General features: G+C 48.5%; 1 protein-coding gene across 1 annotated transcript in view; it reads right to left on the reverse strand.

Annotated features, from left to right (window-relative positions):
- yju2b (YJU2 splicing factor homolog B) overlaps positions 1-15602 on the reverse strand; it is a 43816-nt gene that overhangs the window by 9473 nt on the left and 18741 nt on the right. The window contains exon 8 of the mRNA XM_084317999.1: positions 13708-13880. Coding sequence (XP_084174125.1) covers positions 13708-13880 — 173 coding nt within the window. The remainder of the gene's footprint in view (positions 1-13707; positions 13881-15602) is intronic.

The following is a 15602-nucleotide window of genomic DNA, read 5'->3' on the forward strand; positions in this document are numbered from 1 at the left end:
GGACGTAAAAACGTGTGACGCGTCTCTCTTCTGACCAATCAGTGGTCTGCAATGTTTCACGTGACTTTTCTGGTACCCAATAGGGTCGCTTGGAACCTCGATAGACGAGTAGGGTATATCTGCAGAGCCGCAAGCCCAACGAGAGGAGGTAATTTATTATTATTATTATAAAAAACAGTGGTGACGCGGTATTCAGCCTACTCTGCGGTGGCCGTGATGTAACAGCGATACCGCGGTAATGCGGTAATCGCGGCAGCTCTAGACACACGTCCAGCCAATCAACCGCTTCTTTTCACCTGGCAGCGCGGATTCTCACTGAGAGGGCGTAGCGTGTGGAAGGATCACACTATCCCACTCAGGTCCTATCCGCGCTTAGCAGGCGCCCCGACCGAACTGTAGGAGTCGCTGTTTACAACGACCCGGACCCACCCCGCCAGCTTCTCCCACCCTCTAATACTGCCAATAGACCTATCTCAAACCCTGCCCCTTTTCTTGATCCTCCAATTATTTTGCGACAATGACAACTCGGCGAGGCGCCTCGGTATTCTAAACTCCGTGTCGGTAAATTATTTAGCGACAATGACCTCGTAGCTATACATTATCCCTTACTTATTGTGGGAGCGGCCGGGTAGCACAGCGGACTAAGCGTCTGTCTACCACCACAGAGCCAGTGGGATCGAATCCGGCTATGGTGCCTCCGGCTTGGCCGACCGTCCATACTAAACACAATTGGCAGTGTTAGCGGGTGGGAAGCTGGCGTGGATGGGTCCTGGTCGTTGTAAACTGCAACTCCTACAGTTTGGTCGGGGCGCCTGCACAGCAAGGGAAGGATCTGGGAGAGGTAGTGTGACCTTCCCCACATTACACTCTCCCAGTGAGAGTCCGCGCTGCGAGGTGAAAAGAAGCGGTGGGCTGGGTACACATGTGTCGGAGGAAGCATGTGATAGTCTCCGCCCTCCCAGACCGACGGTAGGGGGTAGAGTGCGCAACGACCAGGAAGGGGATTGGGAATGGACCTCTCAAACCCTGCCCTCTTTTCTTGGTCATCCAATCACAACTGTCGCTTGCAAGCGACAGTTGTGATTGGAGGATCAAGAAAAGAGGGCAGGGTTTGAGATAGGTCTATTGGCATAACGACTAACATTGGGATGGGAGAAAAACTGAAAAAGGGGGGAAAAGATAATAAAAAAAAAATTAAAAAAAAATGTTATTGTGAACTGAGGCAAACCAATAAATTAACCTTAAAGTCCAGGTAAAGAATCCAGATATTTGTTTTTACATTTGTTAACACATTACACCAAGACAATGAAATCCAGTCTTCACCACATTTGACCCTGTGTTTGTCACGTATGTCGTCAAACTCTTCTTCAAAACAATCAGTCTGACCCGTACATTGCAAATTGTGCAAAAATATGATGTAAATGAAAAGTAGACATGTTGCCAAGTAGTTGAACTCTATCGCTGTGCAATAGTAAACAGAACAGCATGGTCCCTGAGCAACCTGCACATTGCCCTCTTCACTCTGCCTGAAGCAGAACTACTTCAGAGGGAATCTGTCACTTCATGAAGTAGTTGCAGGGAAAAGTACAATGATGAATTTATGTAGCTAGAAATTAATTAAATAACACTGGCCTTATCCTTGAAGTCTGCTGTGTGGGCGCATTCAGGGTTTCCGTTAGAAAAAATTGTTGCCGGCCTCAGTGTCCGGTAGATTTCAATCTACCGGTCAAATGAGAGAAATTGAGTTTATTGAGCTTAAAAAACAATTGATAGGCAGGCTATATAAAGAATGACATCCTCAAGGCATGTAGATTTATAATATTTTAACTTAAAACTAGGCTACTTTTGCGTATACAGTCATTATATTCCAAATAAAATAAGTCCTGAGACTCCGTGCTGCTGCTGACTTTAAATCAAATAGGTGTCTGTGGGCAGTCGGCCCGACATTAATAAACAGCAGTCTGTTATAATCACATTTTTATGAGCTAACGAATTCCGTTATATTGGACATTTGTATTAATTATATTTTATTTTTATTTTTACCTTTATTTTACCAGGTAGTCACTTGAGATCAAAGATCTCTTTTTCAAGCGAAGAACTGAGAAATTTGGCAGAGAGAGACGGCAACATTATTGTGGGTTTGCGTGATGAATCTCCACCTCCCAACGACTTATTTGCGAGAGTATGGCGCTGCAGAGCAGCAGATTCAGCTGTTTTCAGGCCCTATCTGGGGACCGCTCAGCAGCGCCCCCCACCCAACAGCTGAATTGCCAATGGCTGAATTGGAGTACTGCACTGTGCTGGCACAGCTGGTGTGCAGCTGCGGCTCTGCGGCTGCATGCTTCTCGCAAACCCAGCACTAAGCTCTCGCTGACAACGTCGTTGTCATTATTAGACCTGCTTGGGTGAAGCAACGATGAAAAAAATGTAATGATTGTTTCGTTCATCGCATAGGCTATTTAATTTGAGCCTATTTTAACACTTTCCGTGCCACTCACGAGATTTCTCGGATTTTTTTTTTTTTAGCGATCTGAAATCATATTGCATCACCCGAGCCTACCCGAGTATAGCCAAGCGGCGCCGGCGATCATTGTGGAAAAAAGCGCCCCCTGTCGTCTCCCAGATGACATAAGTGATTTTGGAATGGACTCAATGAAAATGAATGGGGAAAAAAATCCGGTACTCCACATTTTCCAGTCCACTGATCCAGCCGGGGTTACCAGAGTTCATTCTGGATCCTCAGATCCCCGCGGATCATGGAGTTCTACTGTATCGCGTTGGATCAATACACGTATCGATTTTTTCGAATGGTGATCAGGAATTGGAATATACCAGTTGGATACCATCTGATGTCAGGTAAGGACTCTATGTTATCAGTGTTAGGATAATCAGAGTAAGTTTGATGAAGTTATAAGCTGTTTTGTGAAATGTCTTCTTTCGGTTTCACTGTAAAAGTCCGCGAGGAAATCAACGGGGCGATTATCCGTGCGCGGCTCGAATGTGCTTGCGTGCACGTATAATATTGATCATCTAGCGTTTATTTGAAAACGATTCATAAAAAGGCAGACGAATATCAACGTTGTGGAATATTCCAGTAAAAGACGATTTTCATAGAATGCTCCACAATGGGCTGTTTTTTATCTGAAAACTGGTGCTTTTCTAAATGCTCTGAAACGGAAACGACGCGATAAAAAAACAATCTGCCTTGACAGCACTGACTGGAAAATAGTCTTTGATAATGCGATGGGCAGATTAGACACATAGCCATAATTTAAAACATAGATTAGGCGATATTAACGTTAACATTGGCGCCGATGGTGGCATTCAGCCGGTAAAAAGGAAAACCTGGCGTGGCGCTCAAAGTGTTAATACAATTCAAATAATCAAATTGTGCTTAGAGGGAATTATTTTCACCAGACATTATGACCGGAGAGATTAAATATGTCGGACTTCAACAGATTTTGCCGGTCAAATACCGGTATATACCGGCTAACGGAAACCCTGGGCGCATTACACATTTAGTTTTGTTGTGTGGGCGCATTACACGTTTAGCTTTGTTGTGTGGGCTCATTACACGTTTAATTTTGTTGTGTGGGCGCATTACACGTTTAGTTTTGTTGTGTGGGCACATTACACATTTAGTTTTGTTGTGTGGGCACATTACACATTTAGTTTTGTTGTGTGGCCACATTACACATTTAGTTTTGTTATGTGGGCACATTACACATTTAGTTATATATCGTACTTGGCTTATCGCGTCCCGCTCTTAAGCCCATCGAGATATACCTCATCTCATGTACCTATTGTACTCCATCAACGAATAAAACCAAGTACACCCACACCTGCCGGGTCCCGCCTCTATGGAGGCGTAGCCTATAAGACAGTAGGCATGGTCACCAATACACTCTTCCTCTATTTTCGTTTCCATCATAACGGTCGCAGTGCACCTTATGTAAACTAGTTGTTATGAAAAGATTATGAGAAATTGCGTAATGTTGAAAGTTACCGGAGGTTTGCTTACCCCTGGAATCTTCGGGGCATGTTTCAGCGACACGTCGGGCCTATTCTGATGTTTACTCGTCTGGTGACAGCAGATCCAGGAGCAGCGTGCAAGGTTGGCTATCGAGCCGGCTTGTACACAGGTAGGCCCTGTGTTATCAGGCATGGGTATTAGTGTTAGTAATGCTGGGTTGTTTTGTTACACAACCATGTTGTGTGTCGGCGCCAGGGGCGGGATGGTTTGGTGGACGTTTCACTGCAGTGAACGGGTTCCAAATGGTCCTGGAAGCGTGCTGTTAAACAACTAATGCTAACGCTACGTGCTAATGCTAATGCTACATGCTAACACTATTGCTACGCTGTTCTAATGTCTCCGCCGTGGGATGTTGCTGCTTTTCCCTCCTCTTGCCCGGTTCATCAATGAAGGTCAGTCGGTAGCTAATGTGGGGGTTTTGCTGAGTCCTATTTTACCCTTTTTACGGGTAAATGGGTTGTCAACAGGGTGTGCCATGACTAGGTAGGCCTAGCCAGGTAGCGTTAAACCTGTGCCCCTGCGGGGCTTTGAACGGGGTTTCCACCCGGAAGCCGATGCTTGAGGCTCGGCGGGTGGCAGTAGATCTATACTACTGCAGGACGGGACTTAGCGGCGGCCCGTGTTGTGGCTCAGCTGTTTTCTGTCCATAGTAGCGTTGAACGCTATGCTATAGTAGTGTAGTGGGCTACTGTTTTGTTCTGTCTCTACGCTACGAGAATGTCTGTCTATGCTACAGCTTTCTCTCCTCTCAACCATTCCTGCTGACGGTCAATCGGTGTCTATTGGGGGAGTAGTGCGGGGTGGGGCTTTGTTAACCTTTTTGGTAAATGGGCTAAGCTGGGGCTGGTGTGCTTTTGTGAATATTTTGAATGAATGCGGGACTGGTTCTCTCTGGTCCGCGGCCCGCCTCCCCTTAACGTTGTGTATATGGGCTTGCTCATTCTACAGTATTTTGTGGTGTTAGTTCTTTTATTCATTTAACCCCTTCATGGTGCACACCACAGTGGAGGTTGCTGTTTGCAGCCACCAATGGTGCTCCGTGTTAACATCAGTCCTTTGCTTTTGACATATTGAAACAGTGCCCCGCCCGGCCACCGCCATGGGTGGGTCGGCCTGGCGAGTGGCTGGTGGGCTGCTAAAGCATGTACCGCCACGGTATGGAATTGGCAGCGATTAGAACTGTGTTCGAATTGTTGTTTTTTCTATCAAAAAAATGGTGTCTGGTGGCGGGGCCTTGAGGGCCAGCCGACGTCGACACATCACGCGAGGTTGTTGACGTTATTAGCTTTGACCTAGCCGCAAGCTATAACCGCTCAGGGTTCCCCTCTCCGCAGGGGATTTTGGTCTTCTGCTGGAGCGCGGGCGGTATTGTCCTAGGCCCCACACCGCCTCACACCGCGCAGCCAGAAGAAGAGAGAGCACGGCCTCTTCAGCGGCGATGACGAGGCCCTCGACAGGCGGCCATGTTTCCCCCGCCAGAGGTATCCTGGGCGTTGAATCGACAGGTGTGCACAAGGCCGACAGCCTTGGCGGCCGAGGGATCGGCCATGTTGGATGGGCTCGGCTTGAACAACAAGCCGTCGCCGTCCTGCTGCGAGCAGCCCGCTCTCCGATCACTCCCTCCCCCAACACCAGCGGAAAAAGGGGGCTCTGATTGTTTCCTTTGGCTGCGGGCCGCGTGCCTTCGTTGAAGCGCGGGCGGCCCCACTTTTCGCTTCTCATGGGGACAGGGGCTGACACCCAGTTTATGGCTGAGCCTGGGTCTGTCCGTGAGAATGTTGTGCTGTCAAGCGGCTCCCACACCATAAGCTGTGTTGGTTGAGCCTGGTGTTACGTCTGTCAACTATAAGTGTTCTCAGCAGGGGGGCTCGAAACCTTTTGAGGCACAGTGCGGGCTTCCCCGGCCTCGCCTTCGCCAGGCATCATGTTGGTACCTCCCACTCCCGCGAGATCGGCAGTGGTCTGAAATGAAGAGGTGCGCGTGATTTAGGTGGTAGTAATATCACTGCAGGGCTACGGTGTGTAGGAACCCATGGGGTCCTCACGCCTTGCATGTCCGGCTGCAGAACAACTCCTCAGCATGTTCTGGAGGGGTGTTCAGTGGGGGGGCTTTTGTCACCTAGATGATGTCAGCTTCCCCCGTATCAAACCGGCCCTTTCTGTTGGGGTCCCCCCTTGGGTGCGATTGCCTCGTGGGTAGTGTCAGGTTCCGACCAGACTCCACGGAACACTCTGCTCGCAAGGGTCCAGGGTTGGCTACGCACAGCGGGTGGGACCGGGCCAACTATCTACAGTTCCTGGCGGACCTGCGCCACATGGCGGCGGGTGCGTTGGGAGTGTCATCACATATGATACGGCAGTACCATATGTCGAGGTGGATGGAGAGAACGCTGAGGCGGGGACTTGTGTTTACACAACCCCACCCGTTTTCGGGTTTGGTACAGACCCTATTGTCAGGGTCACCAGCAGTGACAGCTCTGGTCAACGAGATCCAATCTCTGTGGACGAAGCAAGCCATCGTTGTGGCGTTCTCCTCCCGGTGTTCTCTGGTGCCTGAGAAATCGGGAGGGGGGGGGGGGTGTCAGACCCATGCTGGACCTGTCCCATGGGAAGGTTCAGCATTTTTTGGATCGTCTCCTACCTGTTGAACACTGTCAGGTGGGGGTCTGGTTCTCCTCCATAGACCTGTAGGATGCGTTCTCGCATCTCCGATCTTCCATCCTAGGGCTTACCTACGCTTCCTTGCAGGGTTAGCGTATGAGTACCAGAGGCTGCCGTTTGGTTTTTCTCTGGCTCCCCGCATCTTCACCAAGTGCGTGGAGGCCGCACTGGGGCCTCTGCGTCGTCAGGGGTTACGAAGTGTATTCTGCCCTGATGACGTTCTGGTCCTTCGCGGTCAAGGTGGATCGTCGGGTCTCGTACCAGGCAGGTCCCTACCAGCCTGGGGTTTGCTGTAGACTGGAAGTAGAGTACTCCTCTTCCCAGTCAACGGTTGGAGTGCTATGGGCATCCCTCTCAGAGCGTGTTGTCGACACGCTCGGGAGGTTCCGTCCTAGGACGGTTACGGCGCTGTCTCACGTCACGTTTTTCACCAACGCCTCCCTCGCTGGTGACGCGTCGGGCCAACGCAGTAGGGGGCAGCTGGCAAACCATGCTGCCTGGTCTGCGCTACGTTTACTGTGTTGGTATTGAAAGCGGTCCTTCTGGTCCTCAAACGGTGTTGATCAGGACGGACAATACGACGTCAGTGTCGTATATCGACAGACTGGGAGGAGTACGCTCCCCCCGTCTGCACCAGGCGGCGGGCGGCTGGCTATGGGCGTCCTCCATCTGCGCGGCCTGAGGGCTCCCCACATCCCCGGCAGGGTGAATGTGGGTACAGGTGTACTGTCACGGGCCGGTCCTCATCCTGACGGTTGTTGGGACGGGTACGTTGAGGGGCGCAGGTTCTTGATCCTGATGGTGATACCATCCGGAATGCGCATGCTCCCTCCACTGTTGCGCTTTACGCGGGCAGATGGCGTATGTTCCAAGTGTGGTGTAAGGCGGGGGGCCGGGACCCAGTCTCCTGCCCCCTGGATGCTGTCCTTAGTTACCTCCAGTCTCTCCTTGATAGACTGTCGGCTTCGACGGTGAGGGTATATGCAGCAGCTATATCCTCCTATCATGAGGGATTTGAGGGAGATGTCTTGTTCAGCCACCCTCTTGTGAAGCGTTTCCTGCTTGGCGCTCGACGCGTTAAGCCGGTGCAACGCTCTTTGGCTCCGAATTGGGATCTTCAATTGGTCCTCGGTCAGTTGTCCTTGGCCCCGTTTGAGCCTCTTGAGCAAGCGCCGTTGGAACAGCTGTTGTTCAAGACTGCGTTCTTGCTGGCCGTCACCTCCGCTGAACGCGTGGGTGTGCTTTGTGCTCTCTCGGTACGACCAAGAGTGCCTGTCTTTCGTTCCGATTACGGTGCCACTCTGCGGCCTAATCCTGCCTTCGTGCCTGTAAATATCCGGAGTTCTTCCGCTCCAGGGATATTGTGGTTCAGGCGTTTCGTCCGCCTCCTCACGCTAGTGGGTTAGATGTGGGCCTTCACCTGTCATGTCCGGTCCGTGCTTTGGGAATTACCTCAGCCGTACTCAGGACCTCGGGGTCACCGATCAGCTTTTTGTCTGTCACGGTGGTTCTCAGGCCGGTAAGGCACTATCAAACAACGCCTGTCCCATTGGTTGTGCGAGGACATTGCCCTCTGCTACACGTTGGCCGGGCTGGATCCCCCTGGGGGCGTCAGGGCGCACTCCACTCGTGGGGTGGCTGCCTCTGCCGCTCTGCTGGGTGGGGCCTCGGTGGAGGACATCTGTGCTGCAGCTTCATGATCCTCCCCGGGCCCCTTTGTAAGGTTTTACCTCATGGACATGACCGGGGGTTCTGTCTCCCAGGCGGTTCTGGGGTCTGTGGCCTTTCCTGCTTCCCGTCCTTTGGTAGGGTAGCAGGAGTGTGTGGGTATGGGCCATAGTGTGTTAGGTCACACGTGGTTCCGCCTGTGCTGTGTGTTCAAGGGGTTCTAGTTCCTCCTTGCTTGCACTCCGGTGGAGTTGACTGCGCCCCCCCTTCATTAAGAAGGATGGGGTGACGGGACTCCCCAAACCCCTTGATGTGGGCTTACGGGTCCTCAGGGGGTACATTTGTCGGGCCTCGCGTCCGCTCTAACCCATATCTCGATAGGCTTAAGAGCGGGACGCGATAAGCCAAGTATCGTACTGGCTGAGCGTCCCGCTCTTAAGCAGCCCTGAGTCCCCTTGAGGGATCTTTTACTGGAAACGAGATTTTGGCGAGGAAGAGTGTATTGGTGACCATGCCTACTGTCTTATAGGCTACGCCTCCATAGAGGCGGGACCCAGCAGGTGTGGGTGTACTTGGTTTTATTCGTTGATGGAGTACAATAGGTACATGAGATGAGGTATATCTCAATAGGCGGGACGCTCAGCCAGTACTCATATAACTAGGTTATATACATAACCTTCCGTTTTATTGTGTGGGCACATTACACATTTAGTTTTGTTGTGTGGGCACATTAGACCTCCACTATACACTCACTAGACCTACAGAGAGAGACCTCCACTATATACTCACTAGACCTACAGAGAGAGACCTCCACTATACACTCACTAGACCTACAGAGAGAGACCTCCACTATACACTCACTATACCTACAGAGAGAGACCTCCACTATACACTCACTAGACCTGCAGAGAGAGACCTCCACTATACTCACTAGACCTACAGAGAGAGACCTCCACTATACTCACTAGACCTACAGAGAGAGACCTCCACTATACACTTACTATACCTACAGAGAGAGACCTCCACTATACACTCACTATACCTACAGAGAGAGACCTCCACTATACTCACTAGACCTACAGAGAGACCTCCACTATACACTCACTATACCTACAGAGAGAGACCTCCACTATACACTCACTATACCTACAGAGACCTCCACTATATACTCACTAGACCTACAGAGAGACCTCCACTATACACTCACTATACCTACAGAGAGAGACCTCCACTATACACTCACTATACCTACAGAGAGAGACCTCCACTATACACTCACTATACCTACAGAGAGAGACCTCCACTATATACTCACTATACCTACAGAGAGAGACCTCCACTATATACTCACTAGACCTACAGAGAGAGACCTCCACTATACACTCACTATACCTACAGAGAGAGACCTCCACTATATACTCACTAGACCTACAGAGAGACCTCCACTATACACTCACTATACCTACAGAGAAGGCCTCCACTATACACTCACTATACCTACAGAGAGACCTCCACTATACACTCACTATACCTGCAGAGAGAGACCTCCACTATACACTCACTAGACCTACAGAGAGACCTCCACTATACTCACTAGACCTACAGAGAGAGACCTCCACTATACACTCACTAGACCTACAGAGAGAGACCTCCACTATACACTCACTATACCTACAGAGAGACCTCCACTATACACTCACTATACCTACAGAGAGAGACCTCCACTATACACTCACTATACCTACAGAGAGAGACCTCCACTATACACTCACTATACCTACAGAGAGAGATACCTCCACTATACACTCACTAGACCTGCAGAGAGAGACCTCCACTATACACTCACTATACCTACAGAGAGACCTCCACTATACACTCACTATACCTACAGAGAGACCTACAGAGAGAGACCTCCACTATACACTCACTATACCTACAGAGAGAGACCTCCACTATACACTCACTATACCTACAGAGAGAGACCTCCACTATACACTCACAGGGCTGTACGCTAAGCTTTTTCACTAGGGGCACACTTGCCCCTAAATGAGAAATTTAGGGGCAAAAAATATTTTTTAGGGGCAAATTTTTAAATAACAATTTTACCATTATTTATATCGATTGTTTTTTATTTAAAAAAGAAAAGAAAAAAAATTATTTTATATAATTTTTTTTTTAAATAAAAAATATATATTATATAATCATACTTGTAGTTGTATTATCTGCGAGACATCGCCACCACGCAACACGTCTAAATGCTCGCTATATGCAACCAGCTCCACTGTCTGTGTGTACTGAGTAGCCTCCAGCTACGGCCACGATTCTCCGGGGGTGCAGCTGGACCCTAAACGCTACATTCAGCATGCAAAAGAATTCTCCGGCGCTGCACCTGGACCCTAGTCAGCAGCCCTCACTCATGCGATGTAAACCAGGGACTCGAATACGCATGTTGTTGTTGTAGCCAGGACATTGATGCCAGGAGCTTTCTGTAGCTACTGCTGGATGGCGTTGGGACAACGCCTCAGTGAACTATTTAGTTTACTGCAACATTTCGTAGTGACTAGTTACCTAGCCAACGGAGGTATTATGCACTGGACTATTGCTGATGGATTTGTTGATGTCGGGAGCTATCCGTAGCTAGCCGGCTGGATAACGTTACACAATGCCTCAAAGTCATGTATTAAACTAAGTGAATAGTTGACTGGGTCATTTTGTAACGGTAGCTAACGTTATCTCACGAAGGTCCTACTGACTAGACTAACGTCTCGGTGAGGCAATAGCCTCTGTTTACATGCAACAGGTGGGGAGGGGGTAGCAGCAGCAGCAGCAGTGCGCGGTGCGCGCTTCATGTGTGCTGAGACAGCGAGTGAGAACTCCGCTAAAGAATTGGATCATGATTTTCACATGACTATTTGATTGAGCGCCACACGGCGCTCAGACGTCTCAGTGGGAGGCGCCAAACGTAAAAACTGAGCGCAAATGGCGGGTGGCGCTCTAGTTTCGGTCCCTGGTTCCCGCTGATCATACCTGCTGAGTGCTCACTGCTCAGCTCGCGTGAGTGACGTCATCGCGTCATCACACGCCTTGGATAATTTAGGAGTGAAATGCGAATCCAAGGCTTGAAAGCACTACTCGCAAGCCCGCCCCCAGATAATATTTACCAATCGCAACGGCCAATTAAAGGGGCAATTCGCGATGATATCATCGCAGTGTACAGGCCTGACTCACTAGACCTGCAGAGAGAGACCTCCACTATACACTCACTATACCTACAGAGAGAGACCTCCACTATACACTCACTATACCTACAGAGAGACCTCCACTATACACTCACTAGACCTACAGAGAGAGACCTCCACTATACACTCACTATACTTACAGAGAGACCTCCACTATACACTCACTATACCTACAGAGAGACCTCCACTATACACTCACTAGACCTACAGAGAGAGACCTCCACTATACACTCACTATACCTACAGAGAGACCTCCACTATACACTCACTAGACCTACAGAGAGAGACCTCCACTATACACTCACTAGACCTACAGAGAGAGACCTCCACTATACACTCACTATACCTACAGAGAGACCTCCACTATACACTCACTATACCTACAGAGAGAGACCTCCACTATACACTCACTAGACCTACAGAGAGACCTCCACTATACACTCACTATACCTACAGAGAGACCTCCACTATACACTCACTAGACCTACAGAGAGACCTCCACTATACACTCACTATACCTACAGAGAGACCTCCACTATACACTCACTATACCTACAGAGAGACCTCCACTATACACTCACTATACCTACAGAGAGAGACCTCACTATACACTCACTATACCTGCAGAGAGAGACCTCCACTATACACTCACTATACCTACAGAGAGAGACCTCCACTATACACTCACTAGACCTACAGAGAGACCTCCACTATACACTCACTAGACCTACAGAGAGAGACCTCCACTATACACTCACTAGACCTACAGAGAGAGACCTCCACTATACACTCACTAGACCTACAGAGAGAGACCTCCACTCAGGGTTTCCGTTAGCCGGTAATTACCGGTATTTGACCGGCAAAATCTGTTGAAGTCCGACATATTTAATCTCTCCGGTCATAATGTCCGGTGAAAATAATTCCCTCTAAACACAATTTGATTATTTGAATTGTATTAAAATAGGCTAAAATTAAATAGCCTATGCGATGAACGAAACAATCATTACATTTGTTTCATCGTTGCTTCACCAAGCAGGTCTAATAATGACTTCGACGTTGTCAGCGAGAGCTTAGTGCTGGGTTTGCGAGTGCATGCAGCTGCAGAGCCACAGAACCCACCAGCTGTGCCGGCACAGTGCAATACTCCAATTCAGCCATTGGCAATTCAGCTGTTGGGTGGGGGGCGCTGCTGAGCTCTGCAGCTGCATGCTGTCGCAAATAAGTCGTTGGGAGGTGGAGATTCATCACGCAAACCCACGATAATGTTGCCGTCTCTCTCTGCCAAATTTCTCGGTTCTTCGCGTGATATAATTAATACAAATGTCCAATATAACGGAATTCGTTAGCTCATAAAAATGTGATTATAACAGACTGCTGTTTATTAATGTCGGGCCGACTGCCCACAGACACCTATTTGATTTAAAGTCAGCAGCAGCACGGAGTCTCGGGACTTATTTTATTTGGAATATATTGACTGTATACGCAAAAGTAGCCTAGTTTTAAGTTAAAATATTATAAATCTACATGCCTTGAGGATGTCATTCTTTATATAGCCTGCCTATCAATTGTTTTTAAGCTCAATAAACTCTGACCGGAATTTCTCTCATTTGACCGGCCTGCAACAATTTTTTCTAACGGAAACCCTGCCTCCACTATACACTCACTAGACCTACCGAGAGAGACCTCCACTATAAAGTATAATAAATCGCAAATTACTTTGGGTATGCAATTGTCAGGCGTTTTATGCTAAATGTGGGGTATGCTTGGGGATATATAAAACATTATACAGTGTTATCTTCATTTTAAGGGTAAATAGGTTGTGCGGCTCCCTGAGCATTTTATTTTGTGGGACGGGGGAAAAGTGGCTCTTTTGATAGTAAAGGTTGCTGACCCCTGCACTAGACCTACAGAGAGATGCACCTTATGAGAGCCACCTAAATTAACAAATTAATAGACAAGCATGTGTTCCTTGCAGTTCTAAGCTAATATATATTGAAGTCAAAACTTTTATTCTATATATATTATTTTGCTTGGTAGGAATTGCCCTGCTACTGTCACTGTGTAGATAGGAACTACTCTATATTTTTAAACTCTTGCGTTCAATACCCTGAATTTCCTGCGGAGGCCGCTGTTGAGCTGGAAGTCGTCCCTCCAGCCGGCCTGGTGGTCCTGGATCTCCGACAGCGAGGGAATCGCCTTCTTCAGCTTCTCGCGGTCTTTCCCTCCGTGGTCCAGCTTGAACATGGGGTCAGTCTCCAGTTTCTTCTTCTCCTCCCGCTCTGGGGACAAAGGGGGGGTCACAATACCACAGGAGTGTAAAATAAAGTGTACGCATGCATGGTCTGGACCACTGCCCCCCCCCCCTGGACACAGCCCCCCTCTGGACCACAGCCGCGCCCCCCCCCCTCTGGACACAGCCCCCCTCTGGACCACAGCCGCGCCCCCCCCCCCCTTTGGACACAGCCCCCCTCTGGACCACAGCCTCACCCCCCCCTCTGGACACAGCCCCCCTCTGTACCACAGCCTCACCCCCCCCTCTGGACACAGCCCCCCTCTGTACCACAGCTGCACCCCGCCCCCTTCTGGACACAGCCCCCCCTCTGTACCACAGCTGCACCCCGCCCCCTTCTGGACACAAGCCCCCCTCCCTTCTCGACTACAGCCCACCCTGGACCACAGCCCCCCCTGGACACAGCCCCTAATAAGATGTTTAGCCTACTAAACAAATCAGCTTGATCAATTCAAGTGGATATTATTCCCATAAAAAACTCAGTCTCACTGCCCTGGCCCAGTGGTGAATTGGTCTCGCTGGCTTGGATAAGCACCAGTTTGGGGGACTGGCTGTTCCGGGGTGGTTCACATGCCTTCGAGCAACACTGTACTTATTTTATGCACTTTATGCATTGTTTTGATTCTGTCAAATGTATGCTAATTTCATCGATTTGCATATTCATGATCGACACGTAGTATTGTTAAATGTGCCTTTTACGGTGGAAATGGCAGACGTTCAAAGTCATAACATGCGCAACGTGTAATCCAACTAATGCGCAGTGAATCACGTTCAAAATAGAATTAACTTCTCTTAGACCACTATTCGTTCTATAGCCTGTGATAACTCCTCTTGGGAGTCTCGCTGTTTCTATGTAAACTCTGCAAGCAACGGGTCCAATAAATGTATCTTTAACATGCTTTATATTTTCGCCATTACTATATGCCGGTCGCGGTTAAAAACATTTTAAACTAACGTTAGCTGCTAGTGCTACCTAAGCTAAGCTAGCTCACAGGAGAAATCAGTTTCAGTTACCTCTTACCGTATCTAAGGTAATCAACAAGTAAGCTAGCGACCACTGCTGTCCCCGCTGTCAACAGCACCGTTCCTCCCAGGTGTCTCAATAGTTCTGAAGTATAAACAAACTATACAGCAACATTAATCTGTCTAATATATTTTCTGTGTAACTTACTTGTTTTTATGAGCTAATGTAGCGATTTTCAAATGATCAGTAAAGGAACTATTTCTCAGTTGAGGTGTAGTTTGACCAACTCAACTTTTCACAGAATGTTTAGAATCTTTCAACTAGGGCGGTCACGATTCGTCAACCTATGGCATTTTCTCCTTAGGAACGGTTCTAATAGTGAGCAAAGGGGGGGGGGGGGGGGTCTCTCTCTTTCTCTCTGTACGTTCAATGATGATGATCAATGAAGTAGCCAAAATGTACACTATAAAAACGAACTTGATAGTTGATGATTAAATATTTCACTTCATTAGCAAAAATATTGTAACATCATTAAGTCTGTTATAAGCTATTCTCCCTCTCGTGTGTGTGTGCATACATTCACTATATGCTACTCTTTTTCACATGGATTAGGCTAATTAGCTTTAACAATCCTGATTCCTGGAATAATAATCTCTCTGGCTGGTAGTTTTTTTAATCCAAAACTAAAAAGGATGAGGATACTCATTAAACATTTTGAAATATTCAATTAAAATAGATTTTTAATTA

Source organism: Notolepis coatsorum, assembly GCF_963971535.1.
Source record: "Notolepis coatsorum genome assembly, chromosome: 7".
In the NCBI taxonomy this organism is placed as follows: Eukaryota; Metazoa; Chordata; class Actinopteri; order Aulopiformes; family Paralepididae; genus Notolepis; species Notolepis coatsorum.